Source organism: Gouania willdenowi, chromosome 4 (genome assembly GCF_900634775.1).
Source record: "Gouania willdenowi chromosome 4, fGouWil2.1, whole genome shotgun sequence".
Lineage (NCBI taxonomy): Eukaryota > Metazoa > Chordata > Actinopteri > Blenniiformes > Gobiesocidae > Gouania > Gouania willdenowi.
Genome location: NC_041047.1, coordinates 14,101,240 through 14,121,465, shown reverse-complemented (window position 1 = coordinate 14,121,465; position 20,226 = coordinate 14,101,240). Strand labels below are relative to the sequence as shown.

At 36.0% G+C, this 20,226-nt stretch overlaps 2 protein-coding genes across 4 annotated transcripts in view; one reads left to right on the top strand and one right to left on the bottom strand.

The window, feature by feature from the left end:
- Window positions 1-98: 98 nt before the first annotated feature.
- On the bottom strand, window positions 99-7,450 carry ddx59 (DEAD (Asp-Glu-Ala-Asp) box polypeptide 59). Of its 2 annotated transcripts, XM_028444420.1 has the most exons (8): window positions 7,375-7,450; window positions 6,157-7,039; window positions 4,627-4,809; window positions 4,446-4,535; window positions 3,273-3,524; window positions 1,617-1,769; window positions 526-654; window positions 99-435 (listed from the first exon to the last, which is right to left on the bottom strand). In XM_028444420.1, the coding sequence occupies exons 2-8, from the start codon at window positions 7,018-7,020 to the stop codon at window positions 175-177; spliced, it is 1,932 nt and encodes a 643-aa protein (XP_028300221.1). In that variant the 5' UTR covers window positions 7,021-7,039; window positions 7,375-7,450; the 3' UTR covers window positions 99-174. The 2 variants fall into 2 exon arrangements, with proteins under 2 accessions (XP_028300221.1, XP_028300222.1); XM_028444421.1 differs by lacking the exon at window positions 4,627-4,809.
- A 943-nt stretch (window positions 7,451-8,393) lies between these two features.
- The window catches only part of camsap2a (calmodulin regulated spectrin-associated protein family, member 2a), a 46,287-nt gene continuing 34,454 nt past the window's right edge, over window positions 8,394-20,226 (top strand). For both annotated transcript variants that reach the window (XM_028443705.1, XM_028443704.1), the window contains exons 1-2: window positions 8,394-8,973; window positions 14,717-14,976. In XM_028443705.1, coding sequence (XP_028299506.1) covers window positions 8,835-8,973; window positions 14,717-14,976 — 399 coding nt within the window. In that variant the 5' untranslated portion in view covers window positions 8,394-8,834. The remainder of the gene's footprint in view (window positions 8,974-14,716; window positions 14,977-20,226) is intronic.

Here is a 20,226-nt window from a genome sequence, read left to right as displayed (position 1 = left end):
CAAAATTAGGATAATTTCCTATCAGGACTTACATTAAAAGTAACTCAACTTATTATGTTTCCTACATTGATGTTTTATTTATACACAAAACACTCCAATTGTATTGTTTTTTTTTATTAAACAAACATTTTCATAATGTACAAAACAAAATCACAATGACAGCGACTGCAGACACTAGTTCTTGTGTCTGTCAAATTTCTTAATGATGTCCAGAAGGTTATTTTTGGTGACCTCAAGGTTCTCCAGCCTGGTTTTGGGCTTAAGCCGTTCCTTCCTCTGCTGTTCATGGAGGTGTGGTGAGTTCAGGAGCTGAGGGGGCAGGATGGACCCCGTTGGTTTGACTCGGTTCACCACCTCCATGAAGAGTCGCTTGTTGTTGTTATTTAGGAAGGTGATGGCCGTCCCTCTGTGACCGAGCCGACCTGCTCTGCCCACCTCGATAGGAAAACAAAATGAAAAGTTTAACTCAGTAGGTTTTCCCTGCTGAACAACAGAGTGTGAGATACACAGTGCTGCTTGGCTCACCTGGTGGACGTACTCGTCCATCGTGTTGGGCATGTCAAAATTAACCACCACTCGAACGTTGACTAAGTCCAGTCCCCTGCCCAGTACACCAGTACTGATCACCACTTCAAAGTCTCCATCCAGAAGACCCTGAAGGCACAAGATATCTTAATCAAACATCCTATTAAGAAATGAGTAATGACTTTATGTCTGGGCCTTTCCATGTTTCATCAATTCTATTAAAAACCCATGTTTCATAAAGCAACTTTAAAATAAAAATAAACTCTTAAATAAACATGATCCTGTGATCGACCTGTTCTTTGTCCACTGAATTTAAATACACATAAATAACCCCTTGATAATGAAACCTTGACCTGTTCTCCAGCACCATTATCAGGCCAAGTTTTAAAATAGAATTGATTTATCTTGAATAGTTTTCATCCAAATTTTGTCAAATTTACTGACAACATCAATGACCACAAGACTATGAAAATGACAAGATTTTTTTGTTTTAGAGTTGGTGTATCTTGGAAATCTTTCATCGAAATCTTTTAGAATTTGAAGTGCACATTCATGGCTTGTATCTCCTTTTTTAAAACATATTTGGCGTTATTTACAATAAGTCCTCTGTGTCAGACACATTCTGCTCTACATCACTTTCACTGTGAAAGAGCTGTTCCAAAACTTCATTGACAATAAACCTTTTCCTAGAGGACATTTTCAAGAGAGATAGAGAAAGAGTGCAAATTGCAATACACATAGAGCACAATGAGGAATGATTTGGATAAAGGGCAGCCATGTACACTTTTATATGTTTACCTTCAGGTGTGGGGATGTAAGGTCACACACAGATCAATACAATTTACACAGCTAAAAAAGTCAAACTGACCCCAGAGGAACACCAATGCGTGCAATATGCATTCAACACATTGGAAAAAATATTATCATGATCATTTTATGCTTGATAAATTGTACCAATCAAATTAGGAAAAGTCATGAAATATGAAGCAAAAGTGAACTATTGATTTTTGAATGAAAAAAATGGAATGGGGTCAGATTGACCCCAAGGATAATAGGGGGGTTAAGAGAATCCTGACATTCAGTGGCTTTACCTTGAGGATGCGATTGCGTTCCCACTGGCTCTTGTCTGAGTGGATTGCCACAGTAGTGAGACCTGTGATCTTAGAAACAGCTTCACACAGAAGATCAGCTCCCAGCTTACAGTCTACAAACACCACCACAGGAGGCTGATACAACTTACTGTCCTGCAGCACAAACGAGACACAAAGAAACACACTGGGATCTCATCCTGAGATGATGTCACAACCAAATATCAGAGGGACTTCATTTACTGAATTTCACCAATGTTAGACATCACTTTTTAAAGAGTTCCACAAGTAAATCTTTAGGTTATAACCTTTCTAGATAACCTACAACAGAGACGGGCCACTTTGATCTCAGTGAGGGCCACAAAAATGTGATGGTCTGGTCTGAGGGCCACAATCTGGACATTATTGTCATTTTGATATATATTTTGTTTTGTGTGTGTTTTTTCTTCTCATTTTGTGTATTTTTAGTATCATTTAGTATATTTTAATCTCATTTTTGGTTTTTAATGTTTCTTTGATTGATTCTGGTATTTTGTAGAATATTTTTCTCTCATTTTGTGTGTTTTTATTCTCATTTTGTGTGTTTTTATTCTCATTTTGTGTGTTTTTATTCTCATTTTGTGTGCTTCTGGTGTCAGTTTGTGTGTTTTGTTGGTTTCCTTTGTATATTTTTCTTTTACTTTTGTAGTCATCTTGTGTTCTTTTCTGTCATTTTGTGCATTTACTTCTGGGGGCCGCAAAACATTAGGCAGGGGGCTGCCTGTGGCCCCTGGGCCGATAGTCTCCTATGTCTGACCTACTACAGATTTTTAATCATTATTTATCTAATGTATTTACTGCTGATTTTAAATGATCTTATCGGTTTTTTAAACTGTTAAATGTTTTCTGTTGCACATTTTAAATCATGTAAAGCACAATGAATTACCTTGTGTATGAAATGCGCTATACAAATAAATTTGCCTTGCCTTACAACAAATTCTAATTCTCATTGTTTTTTGCTGCTTGGCTTTTCTGTTGGATTTTGTTTACACAGCCCATAAGATTTTGTGTTTACATTATCACGTGGTCAAATCTAAATGCAAAGTTGTAGTTAATCACATTCATGGTTGTGGTTTGTATTCATGCCTGACTTTAACAACATGATTCCCTGAGCTTTACCCTTTTTTCGCCTGTTAAAAAGAGCAGCTATCATTCCTGAAAATTATGACCCAACAGCACTTTTCCACTAAGATTACTATAGCTGAATAGCCCCTGTGCTGCCTTGTGTAAATGCTTCAAGTTATTGCTTGGATTCCTAAAGTGAGGCTGTGGATGGGGACCCACCCATTTCCTCCAGACAGTGGCCAAGCCTGAAGCACCACCTGTCTAAAATAAATATAGTGAAGTGCAGAAACAGCAGCCTTTACGATCTTTACAGCGGTTATGGAATGAATGAAAAATAAATTAAGTGGACTTAAAGTGATACCATTGCTTATGCCCCACTAATACCCTTATATCTTGGTCTAATCCAACTAGACTGTATGTTACCTAAACCTCAGGAATCTGCTGACCACGCAAAGTGACCTAATGGTGATGCAGCTCCACCCATAATTCACTTTCAGTTTGTTTTTCCTACTTCTAAACCACTTGTTTTAATCACAGGTAATTGTCATAACCTACATTGAGAATCTCAAACAGCTTCTTTTTCTTGGATGGTTCCTCCACCCAAAGCAGAATCTGTCTGACGTTGGCGCACGGCTGGTTTTTCTCCCCGATGGTGATACGGACAGGGTCTCGCACCAAGCGAGCAGCGAGGTCCTCCGTCCCAGCTGGGATGGTGGCTGAAGCCAGCACAGTTTGGTGTTCCACAGGAATCTGGTCCAGAACCTCCAGGACCTGGTGCTGGAAACCCATCTTCAACATTGTGTCCACCTAAGGAATGGATGACCAGTTATACAATGTACCCGCACATATCAGCAGATAAATACATAGTTTTTTCTTGACCTATTGCCATGTTTCCACTATTATCAGTTCTACAACTTGTAATAAAATACAAATCCCATCAGTGAAATATAGGGTTGCAAAGCGGTGGAAAATGTCCAATAAATTTCCACAGGAATTTTGGGGATATTTAAAAATATAAACTTTAAATGGGACTTATTTTATTTAGGTATTAGGTATATAATATTTAGGTTTGAATATGAAAGTTATTTATAATAACTCCCAATTTACCCCTAATTCCAATAAATAATTTTCATGACATTTTTATATTTTTTAATATTCTCAAAATTCCCAAGCTTAAGTTCCTCTGGAGATTCACCAGAAATTTCCCAGCCCTTTAAAACCTTAATGAAGTATATTCTAAACAAATGTAAATCAAATTCAAGCCATACGCAATACAGTTGCGGTTTATTATTATTTTAATACATTTTTTTTTAATTAAATAAACTTTACAGAAACAAAATCAAACTACAACATTACACATTATAAATGAAACATTTTAAATCTTTTTAAATTAAAGGGTGATCAGCCTAATTTGTGTATTCCCATCAAAAAGGACATCAAAGCGTAGCATACATCTCTGCAACAAAAAGATTCATTTTAATAATTTTGGTGTGAAAATTAAAAGAACAGTCATGAGTCATTCTTTTGCATTTAAAAATGAAGCTTTCACACAGCATAAATTAAACCAAATTAACGAACGCAGCTGCAGGTCAGACACACACGACCAGTACAGAACACTCTGTTCTCGCCTCCTCCAACAATGGTAGTAATCCCATTCTGTTATTGTGTTTTATGTTAAGATGTAAAGTGTAAAACTATGGGAAATGTGACTCAGTGCGTTTTCCTTACCTCATCCACCACAACAATCTTTATTTTGTCAAGCTGCAGTGCTTTTTGCTTCAAGATATCATTGAGACGCCCTGGGGTCGCTATGACGATCTGTAGAAGAATGAAAAAAAAGAACCACTTTGATGGGAGATGGTTGGTTAATTCATGATACACAAAACACTGAGAAAGATGGAGAGTGTACTTTGATGCTGCTCTTCAGCCGGTGGAGCTGTTGGGGGAGGGGCATGCCACCAACCAGCAGTGCAGTTCTCATGTTGGGGAGTCCCATCACTAGCTCCTTAGCCTGTCTCTCTATCTGAATGGCCAACTCTCTGGTGGGGGTGAGGATCAGACTGACTGGGCTGCAACCACTGTGTGCTGGCTTCTATATGGGACAAATACAGCTTCAGATTCCATTTGAAATCAAAGGTTTTTGTAAGTAGTGTAAGTAAAAAAAAAAAAAAAAAGGTGTATCCTAATTCCGTCAACAGAAAGAAAGAAAAAAAAAAGGTCTCTTAAGATATTCACTGCCCTGATGAAGGCCTGTTAGGCTGAAACATGTTGGCATGGTTTTTATGATTAAAAAGCTCTCATGGAATAAAGGCTTTTTAACTACAATCTCTCTGAGGGCCTCAGATTTTTGGAAACTTTGATTCTCTTAAGATATCTTTGCATGCAGATCATCAAAGCACATATTTGAACGCAAGTTATTCGAAAACTGAGTTTACTTCTTTTCAATCCAATATGATATATAAAAAAAAAGATGATTTTGAATGTTGTTTTTTTTTATATATTTCTAAAACTTCAAAGAAATTCTGACAAGTGCATACCTTTTGATCCATGTAATAAAAACAGACTGTTTAGCCTGTCTAAGGCACTGGAACCTTAACTTGAAAAAAGTACTTAAAAAAGGTTCACCCAATTTCACTTTTGTCTGCAGGTTATAGATATGGATATTCAAGATAATAAGTCTGGTGAAGCTTTGATGTTTCGCTTTGTTTCCTTTGACGTTTCTTAAACATCCGCGTAGTAATTCAGGCAAGATTATTTGTCTTCTTTTTGAATAATATGTTAACTATTATGCAGTTTTGTATTGTTCACTATAGAACCAGAATTTAAATAATAAGCTTCTTCATTTGTATTATTCCTTTAATTATTTCATTCAAGATTTATTTTTAGTTAAATGGCATTGTTTTGAATAGTTTATCAAGGGATTCTTTTGACAATGAAAAATAGTATAGTATTTTCCCAAAAAAAATAAAGGAATATTTTTCAGTCATTTATATACAGTCCCAATTTGTAAAATAAATCGTGAGCGAATCGTATCGTGAACCCAGTATCGTATCGGGCGTTGAGTGAATCGTTACATCCCTAGTTAAGGTTTCATTTATTCAGGCAAGTGTTCCTTAGGAAATGCACTTTGATCTCCTGATATGTTTAGACTGACAACTGCCAGTCATCTGAATGAATTAAACCATAACATATAAAAAACAAAAGACAAAAAGAATCTTGCCGGAATTACTACGTGGAAATTTAAGAAACTTCGAAGGAAACCAAGCGAAACATCAAAGCTTTACTAGACTTATTATCTTGAATATCCATCTCTATAACCTGCAGACAAAAGTGAAATTGGGTGAACTTTTTTTCAGTACTTTTTTAAAGTTAAGGGTCCTTAGACAGGATTTGTTTTGTTAAATGGATTACAGCAAACAGATTTCAGATTCAATATTACCTCCAAAGATCTCACTACTACCGGCAGCAGAAAAGCAACCGTCTTCCCTGATCCGGTGTCAGCACTGGCAATCACGTCCCTCCCAGTTAGACCAACAGGCACCATCTGCATTTGTACTGGTGTGGGTGTGTCATAGCCGGCCTTTTTCAAGTTCCTTCCCAAGGTGCTGGGAAACCCACAGTGTTCAAACTCAATGATGGGTCTTCTAATGTCATTCCCCTGGGTTAAAATACCCAGTTCCTTTTTTATTCTTATTAACTGTTCATCAGTTAAACCTGATATTAAGGGATCTTCCCTGTATGAATAATGTGTTTCACCTCCACTACTGTTTCCATCAGCTAGAGAAGTCTTATTATTCCCTTGTTCCTGTTTGCTGTTGAAAACATCCTCCCCGATTCCAACGCCCATTTGCTTGAGATGATTAGCTTTGCACTCCAGGCTGCACACGTCATTGTCAGTGGCATCACAAATGTACTCGCCGTAGCGTCCGCAGATCACACAAACTGGCTCTCCAGGCTCTGGCCATCTCTGGGATTTTTTGAAAGATTTGATTGGCTCCTCTTCTTCATCATCACTCTCCTTGTCATCTTCTTCTTCTTCTTCTTCTTCCTGTGCAACATCTGATGATTCCTGTTTATCTTCACAAACCAAGCTTTGTGTCAATTGTGAAGAGTCTTCACACGTTTGAGGATCCTCAGCGTGTGTTTTGATGTCTTGACATGTCTGAGCTTTACCAGCCTGTTGTTGTTGCGTCTCAGGGTGTTTGACTTCCTCCTCTTGTCTGAGTTTGATTCTCTTATCCAAGATTTGCCCTGATGATCCTCGCGCAGGTCTTTTGACTTTTAATGCTCTCGGCATAAACATTTTCCCAAATATATTTCACCTGTAAATGAAAAAAATCAAATGAGAGTCATTCAGTATACTGTTGTGATTACTCAAGCTTTGGGACATCAGATCAAAATCAGATATACTTTATGTATCGCAGGGGATAATAGCTCCAGGAAAATATAATACAAATACAAATATAATACAGATAAATACAGTATAGTGAGCCATCTATCAACTACAAACAGATGAAGCTTTGCTACAAATAAGCTAAACACGACACATTTAAGTATATTTTTGATCAAGTCTGACAAAAAGTAAGACTTTTAACGAAGAGTAATGTACGAAATCATAGCTGAATGTTTATAAAGCAACATTATTCGATAGACAAACCTCTCCGAGTCAAATCTTCTTAACACCTTGCCGTAAAAACACTGGCGCTTTATAGTGACGTCACGTAATTCCCCCGTGCACCATGGGTAATGTAGTTCCAAAATTAGTTAAGCTTTTCGCCAGCTTTTTTCTTTTTGAATAGTTTCTTTAACTATCAAATAAACATTTTAGCACACCTGTATACGCTTGTATATAGTGCACAAAGCAGAAAATAGACGTTCTGTATCATTTGGTTGCTTTATATTTTATAATAAAGCGAAAATCGAGTTACGTTTGACCAATGCAACTCAGTTGATTGTTAAATAAATTGTATTGTAAGAAAGAAAATACTGTAAGTCTTAACTTCAAGCGTTTGTATTTTTGACAAGTTTTAATTTTGACTTCTCTCAAAATATTCTTAAAGGTAAGTTATGGTTTTAAAGGGGCATATGACAACATTTTCATATTGATGCTAAATGCAAGACAAGTCCTGAAATATTTCCTCAAAAAAAAAAAAAAAAAAAAATCCTACATTTTATAAACACATTTTATTTTCCTAAACCAAATTTTTCCTAAATATTTAGAAATATACTTGATGTTTTTAAATAGTTCAATCTGTTGTTAATATTGTCAGCATATTGTTTTGCCCCTTGGATCAAATATTATATTCTAATTATTATTATTATTATTATTATTATTATTATTATTATTATTATTATTATTATTATTAATAATAATAATAATAACAATAATAACCTGTAGAAATATGAAAGGTGCCTTTTTGTTCAATAAAAAATAAAAATAAATATTTAAAAAATAAAATAAAACTCAAGGAAAGAAAAATTAGCATTTAAAACTAGCACTCGGTGCTAATGTTTACGTTTTTAATAATTTGGGTTTTTATGTTTTTGGCGGCTTAATTTTTTTTTTTTTTTAATGTATTAGAATGGAAATAACGTAAGCTAATTACAATACTTATAGAGTAATAACGAAGGTTAATACCAAGTAAGACGCATTATTCGCGCATGCGTAGAGCGCAAAAGAGGTGCTGCAGGATCCCAGCACCGCGGGTTGGACGGCACCGACTCACTGGAAGAATTGGAAAAGCAAAAGGCGTGTTTATGACCAGCCTCACATGGCTTTGGAAGAAAGCTGTCACTCTTCTCGAAACCACCTAAAATGGGAACGTTTTTAACCCCTTTTAAGGGAAGTTTTCACTCTGAATCCAAGGATACCCTGTTTGCTCCAACGGAGTCCATTTCCACTGAATGGAAAACACCAGCTTTGGCAGCACATTGTGACAACGACACTGAAAGAGACCAGACCTGCTTTTTATGACTGAAAAAAGCGCTGAAAACCCTCAGTGGAAGAAGACGTCGCATCCCTACGACCCACAGCTCTATTGTTTGTCCTCCAGATTCCAGCAGTTGGGAATGATGATGCTTCACAGCAGGCGTTAGGAGAAGCATTCAGGGAGAAACATGGGGGAAGTTCAACACGTCAGGGATGTGAAGAAGACCTTCATGGCTCCACCAGTGAAGTCCTTTGAGCACTATGACTTCTCCAGAGCCAAGATCTGTTGCGGTCTCTCATGGTTGGTGGCCAAAGCCTATGGAACAGGTAGGGTCCATCACTGTGTGTCTAATGTACCCAGACAAAGACAACCAGCTATAATGGGCTTCAATATGTACGCGATTTTATTTCACCATGTTTAAAACGGTGTTTCTTCTTGTGAACCTGTTCAATTTAGTGGTTTAGTTTTTCACTTTTGGGTTGAATTTCTGCTCTCTCCCTCTCTTTTACAATTAAAAGCAACAAAACAATGCATTTCTTATATTAGTGTGCAACAAGATAATAGTGTATATAAAAAATAAAAAAAAAACACATGCATCATGTGATGATGATACCTATTTCCAAGAGTGTCACCTTCAGAATGCTGCATTCAAGTCACATTTAGACAGATAATTAGGGCTGGGCGATTTTGCCTTAAAAAAATAAATAAAAAAATCTCCGATTTTTTAAAAGAAAAATTCAATTTTAGATTTTTTTTCTTTCAATGCACTTAAAAATGACTGCAGACATCAGATTTATTGTCAAAAGTGCAACTTTATTGCTGTAATTGTCCTCAAGAGTTAAAATGCATAGAACAATCCCAAAATAAAAAGTAAATGAGGCTCTGTCATTCAACAATTTCCAGCTTTAACCCAGGTTTAATCAAAAGTGCAACAGCAACGTCACAGTAGCTTCAATTTTCTGATTAAGAAATCAGATAACTACATATTTTATCATTTTTACAACATATAACATTACAATTAAAAAAAAAAAAAACCTAATTATTCTCTTAGCATCTCAGCATAGTGTGAATAAAAAAATAAACATGTCTGTGGCACACATATAGCCTACTCAAAGGGTAAACACATGTAAACAAAGAGGGGGCTGGCTCACATCGCATTACGGTCACCCACAAGGACGGAACGCGAAAAAGTCCGAAAAAACTGTGGTGGAAAAAAAAAATTAAACTTTTTTTTTTTTTTTTTTTAACTCAAATTTGCAAAATAAAAATAGTTTTTTTCTACAAATTCAATTAATCGATTTTTTTGCCCAGCCCTACAGATAATCATAATGTGTTATTTAGTTATTACATATTATTGTCTGGCAACTAAAAATACAGGAAATTGCACCCATTAACTATAATTGGTGTAAAATGCTTTTTAGCATTTCATAGATTTTTTTTCTTCTCTCCCAACAATACAGTGAAACAGCCTTTTTTATAACCTTTATTTATACATGTTTCGGACAAAGCTTTACCGTAATAACTATTACAATACATTGTTATGTCTATGTGATGATTTGACATAAAATATACATTCACAATAACATTTTGTAGCCACTCTATGCAAAGTAAGGTGGCTTGCAAGGGACAAACAGCATGAACTATGTTTGCCATGGTAACAGGCAATATAAATCCTTTGTTAAGCAACATAAATAAAATGTTGGAATCAATCCAATGATCACACACTTGATAGTGTTCACATTATATACTTCCTAGGTATATACTATACGATTTGGCGATATATTGTAATTAGGGGTGGGAACCTCTGGGTACCTCACGATATGATGCGATACAAAGCTCACGATAACGATTATCTCACGATATGACGATACTGCGATTATCGATGTATTGGTCAGAAATCAATCTACGATAATCTATGACATAACAAGAAGAAAGAAAAAAAAAAAGATTAAGTGAAAAAATACAATTTTTATTTTATATCTCTGAAAGACAATAAATTGAAAAAGTGTCCTATGAACAGTGACACTATTTTAGTGCAACATTTCTGTAAATAAGTGTCAACATACGTAAATGAATAAGTAGTGCTTTCTGTAAACAAAAAATAGGGTGTTTCTTACCAGTGACACCATTATAGTGCAATATTCCAGTAAACAATATATTGGTTCCTTCAACAAACAGTGACAAAATTTATGTGAAGACGTACCTGCACATTTTAGTGAAAAAGCAGAAAAGGTTTTGAAAAAAAACAATCGATACTTAGATCGAGCATATCGATAATCGAGCGTGCGGGGAAAAAAAATATCGCGATATATCGAGATATCGTCACACTTCTAATCGTAATATTTCACCACGCAATTATCGTATTGATCCAAAAAATGTCCAAATTGGTGTTTTTAATCATGTTTTTAAACTAAAAAACAAATTAATTGCGCTAACATATGCATAGCACGTAGACGCCCGGTCACCTTTTTTGAAAAATTTTATTTGACAGTTTGATAAACAGACCACTTGTTTTTGATATTGGTGCTTGAATTACAGTGAGTTACCATTTACTTGTTTTTGTAAGTTTTAAAAAAAAATGTTATCAATTGAATTTTGTAACATTTTGCACTTGTAAAGGTGAAGTTTTTATTTATTGATATTGCGATATTTCGTGATGTATATCATGTTTTTTTAGTATTGAGATACAGTATATTGTAATGTGACGTGCAAATTGTAGGGGTGAGTATTGGCAAGGATGTTGAAATACGATATGTATCACGATACAAAATTATCACGATATATTGCGATATTCTACCCAGTTAATATCAAAATTAAACGAACAGATGAAAAATCAAGTTGCTGTATATGTTCATCAGAAGATATTGATCATTCAGAGGGCAAATTGAGTCAAAACTATTTGCTTCAAAACATCCTATTTAATATTATGGCACCATCTACTGGAGTTGAGGTGTGGGAGTGGCACAATTATTAAGGTTTTTATGTAGGAACAGGAGCTGGTCAACATACCCTGTAGTTAGGCTGTGACAATGTCTCCAGCTGTAGAAAACACAGTCCAGGAAAATGTGAAAAATATTGATTACATATCAGAAGGAAAAAAATCGATTTAAAATTGGCACCCAAAAATCGCGATATATTGTGAAATGTATTTATTTTTTCCACACCCCTAGCAAATCGTGAATTGTATCATCAGATTCATGGCAATGCACAGCCCTAGTATATACATGGGGGGAAAAAGTAGTGTATGGATGATGGATGGATATGTTGATATTTCAGAGATATAGTGCTGTGCATGTGGTGAGAGGAAAAAATAATAAATCGTTACTCCTACGACTCTCATTTGTAATTACAGTTAATCTCTAATCAGTGCAGTCTGTTTTCCAATCTGCTGGTAATGGTTTCTCTCTGTAACAAGGCTGTGCTTTTTCCACCAGACCTTTGAAAGAAATACAAAACACTTGATGAGACCATGAGAAAATAATGTTGATAGAATTGTTGCACAAAGGGTGCAGAATTCATATTTTTTGTTGAGTGCATAGATTTCCTGCCTCTGTGCTGCTGCAACAGCCTTGCAAAACACGAGCTCCATCGCATATTAGCTTCTCTAAAAAAAGAATTGAATGAAATGGGCTTATTCCAAAAATACAGGCCTCCAGAGAGACAAGGATAGAGAGGGGGAGCACTCAGAAGACTGAGAGCCACAAAGCTTATCTGTAGATCCCAACCTGTATGCTAGATTCAATACTTCACATGCATCTGCTTCAGTAGGAGCACATTAGTGATAATAATAATAATAATAATAATAATACACTTACAGACACAACTAGATCAACTCACATCTGGGAACACAGGCAAGAAATCACTCAGTTTGCACTAATACAAGCCTGTAGTTGAAATACACTGGGATTTACCTCATGCAATAGTGTAAAACCAAATAATGCTTTCAAATAAACAGAGTAGTTTCTGTCACACTCGTGTAATTACACTATTTCCCCAGATGTTGTTGTAAGGCTTTGAAACCCAGACATATAACTCATTCCATTCTTTTGCCTGCAGCTTATTAATAAGAACATATTGTTTTTGTTGTGGAATGGCAGCCCAACATTTTTGAGTGCTTCAAATACTGTGAAGTGATTAAATTTTAAATCAGATGCTATCTGCACGGCAAATGACTCGTAATGGTGTTTTTGTTAGGGGAAATAATTACAAAACAAATTTACGATCAATAGTTCAACTTCAAAAGAGAGCAATACGCCATATACATAACGCTAGATATTTGGATCATACCAACCCATTGTTCCTCAAGTCAAAGTTAGTTAAACTTGATGATTTTGTCATTTTTTAAGCAATATAATTTGCATTCAAGCCCCAGAATAAATTATTACCGGAAATCATTCAAAAGCTCTTTATTGAGAGAAGACAAACTGAGAAGTAAAACTAAAATTAATGTTAGGTCTGTGAGTGTGTAGACAAGGAAACGCTTTTGTGTTTCAATATGTGGAATAACATTCTGGAACAGTTTGCCAATGGAATTTAAAGTGTACAAATGTCAGGAAATTTAAAAGAAAATCAAACTATCTTCATGTTGTATGGAAATTTTGAAAGTGTATAATATGTTTTGTGTGTGTATATGATAATCAAAATCATTTAAAGATGAGACAGAATTAATTTATTAACAGCAGCAATGGTTAGAGAACAGATGCTAAAAATTTGATTATTTGTTTACTGTAATGTATGAAAAGGGGGTGGGACTAATAAGTGTAGAGTTCCGCCCACTCCCTTTTGAACACAAAAAGTATGTGTATGCAGAAATATATGTCATTGTTTTTTGTTTTTTCTGGAGGGAAGCCATCTGCATCAAATCTTTTGTTTGTTGTAATAATGTTTCTTGTAATACTTTCCCCCGCCACAAAGTGTGGAAGGAGGATATAGGTTTGTGTTCTGTCCATTCGTGCATCCGTCCGTCCGTCCGAGTTAAAGGGGACACCTTTTCTCAGAAACCGTTTAAGATGGGATAACCAAATTCGGTGTGTGGCTTTAGGGTGTCAGTACCTTGATGGAGTTCGGAAATGAGTAATGCTAAAATATTTTTTCCGGAGTTTTTGGCCTTGTGCCTTTTTTTTTTTTTTACTCTGTTCAAGGTACCTTCAAAGGGGACAGCTTTTCTTAGAAAACGTTTAAGATAGTTAATAATTTTATATTCTGATGTGATAATATTTTCTTATGTTTACAAAAGATTGTGAGTTATAACGACAACCAATCTAGCGGGGGATGTTGATGACTATGTCTTCTTGTTGCACTTGCAGTCTGTTCGAAATATAAGCAGTAAGCTCGCTGTAAAGAAATTTAAAACCAAAGTGTTAGTTGCACGTAAAAATATCCCTATTATTGCAGACAAGTCCTTAACAGAACAAGCCTTTTTATCTTTGTTCCACTTCCTGCTACTCTTCCAAAAACAACTCTCAGTCCATTTGACCTTGTTGACAATGGTTAGTGGATGCAGGTACCTCATTGAACAGCGTGCACATGTGTAAAACTATCACTCAGGTCCTTTCCTTGTCCTTTTTTTTTTCACTGTTTGCACTATATATTTGATGTTATTTTAGACTACAGGTCCTATTATTTTGTATGCTTAAAGGATGAAAAATCTCCCAGAAGCAGTAAAAACCTTTAATGTGTCTGAATCAATCGCACACTATCTTTGTGTGGACTTGCCTGAGAGAAGGAACACACACACACACACACACACACACACACACACACACACACACAGAGAGAGAGAGAGATCCTCAAAAACAGTCACCTGGAGCATCTCTCTTTATACATCAGAAGGGTGTTCCCAGGGAGCTGGATGCGGCAGAGATATCCAGACTGTATCAATCGATCGGTCTCCACTCCCCCTGCTGTTACTATAGCAACGCAGAGACCTATTCACACTCAGCCCAGTTAAATGTTGGCACATGAAACAATAGTTAAGCCTAAAAATAAGTGTAGAACACCTCTACACAGTGTAAACAAATGGTAATGATGGCTTATGAGTACCCTGTTTTTATCTCCTTTGTCATACAGACAGCATCCCAGTAGACCTCAAGGACCCCTTCTACACAGACCAGTATGAGCAGGAGCATCTGAAGCCCCCCATGGCCAGCCTCCTGCTCTCTGCAGACCTCTACTGCCGGGCAGGAAGCCTCATCCTGAAGAGCGACGCAGCCAAGCCGTTGCTGGGCCACGATGCCGTCATTCAAGCACTGGCTCAGCGTGGGCTTTACGTCACGGACCAGGAGAGGCTGGTCACAGAGAGGGACCTGCGAAAAAGGCCTTTGCAAATGGTAAGAAACAATTATCTTTTTTGCTTTATTCATTTATACATTGAACATACATTGCAATATACGGAAAAAAAATTGAATAGTGCCCCAACATGAACATATGGCATTATTAAAAGTAATAATCAAATAAAAGTTAAAAAATAAAATGGTAACTAAAAACATCCCATGAAAATAATAGCATTATAAATTAAAAATAATAAATAAAGAAATAAAATAAAAAAAAAGGTAGATTAGCAGAGTTATTGAGTTCAGAGTACATTCCTCATAATAAATGTGGTACCTTCATAATCATCTCACATCTCCAGTACCTCTTCAATGTCACCATTTCTGACAAATTCCAGAAGCTTTTCTTCTAGAAACAATTCATCTTGATTTAAGCTACATTTGTTGGAGAGTCATCAGAGAGTCATTACCCTGCTACATCACTCGTAGTCAACTGGCGGGGGCCACCCTCAGTCTAATTGTGTGTGGCCACCCAAAGTAAACACACAAAATGATATGAAAATACACAAAACAACAGCAAGAGTACACTAAAACATACAAGGAAATTACATTACAAAAAATACAGTAAAAGACAAAAAACACTCAAAACTATGACAAAAATGAACAAAACAAGAGAAATACACAAAAAAGCTCCAAGTAACATAAAAAAACACATAAATACACACAATGACCCCCAAAAAAACCACAGAATTATAGAAAATTACCACAAGATAGCACAAAAAGACAAGGAAAAAAAACCCCAAGAATGACTCAGCAAACCCATAGTACTACAATAAACAAACAAAATGACAACACAAATACACAAAAAAATCCCAGAATAACACAAAACGACAACATCAATACACAAAATGACTCAAAAAACCTACTGAATTACAGAGAATGACAACAAAAGGAAACAAAAAGACAAGAAAAACACCCAAAAAAATTACTCCGCAAACACAAATACACAAGATGGCTCCAAAATAGATACATTTTACAGGAAAATACAGAAATGGAAAACAGAAATCCACATAATTAACAAACACATAATGACAGAGAAACACACAAAATTACTCGTTTCTTGTGTTTTCCGGTGTTAATGCTCAGATTGGTTGTTGTTCTGAATGCTGACATGAATGTACAGTATACTGTATAATGTGGCCATTTGATCAAACAAACACATTTTCGTGCCCCAAGCTTTGGAAGAATGTGGCTTCATGTCATTTAAAAGTAGCTGATATGGACCTTTGTATATTCACTTGATTGTGTGTGTTGTTGTGTGTAGAAACACACAGAATGCCAGCGTAGAGCCGCTAGCAACTCTCTGTGGCTCGTCTCTGTCAGTGCTGGAGAGAAAATGACTTTTCACTCATCCAACTGAGCAAGACTCATTATTTTAGAGCAAACTCTCTATGGGAGACGTTACTGCCTCAGTGAATTGCAATTGAGACTCAATTAACGACGCAATATGCCCGCAGTTTATTTGTAGAGGCTTGCTGCTTTGAATTTTTCCACTCTGCTAATTAAAAAGTTGTTTAAGTTAAGGTGTTTTTTTGTTTTGTTTTGTTATTCCCAAGTACTTTGTTTTTGGAAGATTATTGTGATTTTTTTAAATTATTATTATTTTTTGTCTAGTGGGATGTTAATTGTCTATTAAGTGTTTTCTATTAATATGTGACCATTCGGTTGAATTTGTTATGAAAGCAGAATCTATAGCTTTTTTCATGAAATGTATGATTATTAATTATTATTAGGCTTTTATTTTTTTTCAGACTATGGCTGTCTTGATTACTGAAAATTAAAAAGCAATAATAAAAACAAAACAGATTGTATGCACTCCTCCTCGCAGTAAGTGAGTCATCTATTATTTGTGTATTTGTTCATTGGATCCCCATTAGCTTCCGCTGTGGTTTCTTGGGGTCCATAAAAAAAAATCAAGATTCTAGTACATGTAAGAGCAGAAAAAAATAAAGACGGTTAAAAATATACAGAAACATTACATAAAAAGGTACATCGAGACACTTTTGAATTACGCCAACAAATAAATAAAAAAAAAAAAAGATTTTAATGAATTTTTAAATATGCGTGAAATTGACATGTGTTTTAGGTCCCTAGGCAATTAGTTCCTTAAGTGAAAATCTGTAAAAAAGACAAACATTTATAAATAGTTGGTATTAGGACGATTGGTGACTAAGTTGGTTATCTACTGACTTTCAGCACCTACCTCGACTGGAGTCTCTTTAGAAGTGTACACATAAATTTGAAATTGTTAAAAACATACAAAAGCTGTTCCTGTGAGGCTTACAAAGTGTAGTTTGTAGTTTTCAGAGGTTTTATTTCAAACAAAATCTTACCTTTTGTTTTTTCTTAAATTCAAGTGAAGGAGCTCCCACAGAATACTGGACGTGTAAGCTGCAGTGGACGAGCGCACCTGCTGTTTTATTAAATAGTGCTTCATGGTCTTTTTAGCTGAGCATCCTATTTTAACTCAGCAGTTTGCAGGAGGAGAGTAAATCTTCAGCAATTTTAAATTATGCTGAAAGGTGCTTTACTGTCAGTCAGCAGCAAAGTCAAGCGCTGGCATCTTTGATGTACGTCAAAACAAATCGTTTTTTACTGACGGATTCTCTTAGTCGCAAAATTCTGTTTGCATCTCTCAAATCTCTCTCTCTCTCTCTCTCTCTCTCTCTCTCTCTCCCCCACCCCACCCCACCCCGCCCACTCATTTCTGAAATACAGTCATCGCCCACACGGTCCCCTGCTCACATTCCACTTATTGCCTCCTCCACTTGCTCATTACACTTCACTTCCATATTAATGTTAACAGTTTTTTTTTTTTTTTTTTTTTGAGAGACTACTTTTTAAAACCACTGGAATGACCACAATCCAACATTTAAAAAAAAAAAAAAGGACAGCACTCTTGTTATATCACTACATTTACTCGGGGTGTGCATTGCCATGAATCTGATGATACGATGCGATTCGCGATTTGCATGCCACTGTACAATATATTCCGGTACTAAACAATACGATATGCATCACAATATCAATAATTGCACATTTCACCATTGAATGTACAAAATGGTATAAAATGCAATTTCTTTCTTTATTTCTTTTTTTTTTTTTTTTTACTTGTGAGAACAAGTAAATGGTAACTAACTGTAATTCAAGTACCAATATCAAAACACGTGGTATGTTTATCAAACTGTCAAAATATATTTTTTTTAAAGTTCAACTTTTGCTTCTGCAACAGATTCTATTTCTAACAGATTCTGTTCTGTTCTTAAATTTTATATATATATATTTAAAGTAACATCTATAAGTAATATCTATCAAAGTGCCCAGTATGTTTTATGAAAATAAAGTGCAATCAACCTCCAAGCTAAAATGCATTGAGGAGTGAGATAGTTTAACAAGGTCTATTGTGGTTCACTGACACCTAGTGACCAGGCCTAACATGCCATGCATACCGGTAATTTAGCGCAATTCATTATTTATTTATTTTTTTTCATTAAAAACATGATTAAAAAAAGTAAATCGCGCCGTGAAATATTGCCAAATAATTACATTCAGCTAAAATAATTTACATCCCAGTCACTACAGGTGTTCCCCAGGGCTATGGAATGGGGCCCCTGCTTTTTATATTTTACTTACTCCCTCTCGGCTATATTTTTCATCATTACCACATCAATTTCCATTGCTATGCGGATGACAACCAGCTCTACATCTCCACCAAGCCTAATGCCCACTCACTGCCTCACTGAATTAAAATCATGGTTCACGTCCAACTTTCTGAAATTAAACAGTGATAAAACAGAAATTTTATTAATCGGTACAAAATACACTTTAACCAAAGCGGACAGTTTCTCTGTAACCATTGACAACTCCTCCATCTCTCCCTGTCAACAGTTTAAGAGGCTGTCATCCTCACAGTAGTCCATCATTCACTTCTCAAATCAATAACATCACACGGTCTGCATACTTTCACCTCCACAATATAAACCATCTCTGCTCATCTCTCACACTTCACACCTCACACTGCTGACATACTCGTTCACAGTCTGGCCACCTCTCGTCTGTATTATTGCAATTCCCTCCTGTTCGGTCTCCCCATCAAAACCCTTCATCAACTTCATTTTGTCCAGAACTCAGCAGCCAGGATCATCACCAGGACCCTCGTTACTCACCATATCACACCCGTCCTCCAGCAGCTCCACTGGTTACACATATCACATTCCATACATTACAAAATACTTCTACTCACTTTTAAGGCCATCCACAATCTGGCTCCCCCATACCTCTCCAACATCATCCACATTGCCACACCCTCTTGCTAACTCAGATCATCCTCTTCCATCCACCTCAGTGTCCCCTCTGAACACCTCATCACCATGGGGAGCAGAGCTTTCAGTCGCTCTGCTCCCCAACTCTGGAACTCACCACCTCCTGACCTCCAAAATGCAGATTCACTCACCACTTTCAAAACCATTTGTTTAAACTTGCCTTCTTCCTCTGATTGACATTATTCCACTGGACTTACATTATTGTCCACCTTATTATTATTATTATTTTCCTTTGTATTTTTTGTTGTTTTTTAACCTGTTTTTCTGTACGGTGACCTTGGGTACCTGAAAGGCGCCTTTAAATAAAATGTATTATTATTATTACTAAATCGTTTTCTGCTTACACCCTTAATATGTACTGCATCTCCCTGCCCCCATGTCATAGCCTTGAAGTCACAATTTGCTGAAGTCAGATTATTTTTTTATGTATAATTCTTATATAATATTCTAATGCAATCAGAAGGGGGACAGTAATATTGGTGTACATGATAGTTCACTGCTGCAGCATCCCCACGGTCAACTATTGTATAATCTAATTTATTTACAGTAATATGTACATTTTGAGGTAAGGTTGTTCTTGCTCTAACTCGACTAACAGCTGTCGAGTTGAATGTTAAATTTGTTTTAAAGGCAGATCAGCCACAGTCTGTTTTGCACAATACTGAGCAGCCTGAGTGTTACATGAATAGCAAAAAAAAGTGATTGATGCATAAGTGATAAGACGAAAGCCATAAGCACAATTACAGTATTTCACTTCTTAGCCAACATTTACTCGACCAGAGTGAGAACATTGGATTAAAAAATGTCTTTTTAAAAGTAGCTGAGGACATGGTGCTCCTTAACTGTCATTAAACATGGTGATGTGATTCAAATTTCTTTTAAAAATGCTGGAATAGGCTCTCACTTAAAAACTTTGAACTGTTCTCTT

Coding starts and splice junctions, on each gene's coding strand:
- ddx59 (XM_028444420.1), bottom strand. CDS start 7,020: ATGTTTATGCCGAGAGCATTAAAAGTCAAAAGACCTGCGCGAGGATCA. Junction 4,536..4,626: donor GGCTGAAGAGCAGCATCAAA/GTACACTCTCCA, acceptor ATTCTTCTACAG/ATCGTCATAGCGACCCCAGG. Junction 436..525: donor TGGACGAGTACGTCCACCAG/GTGAGCCAAGCA, acceptor TTTCCTATCGAG/GTGGGCAGAGCAGGTCGGCT.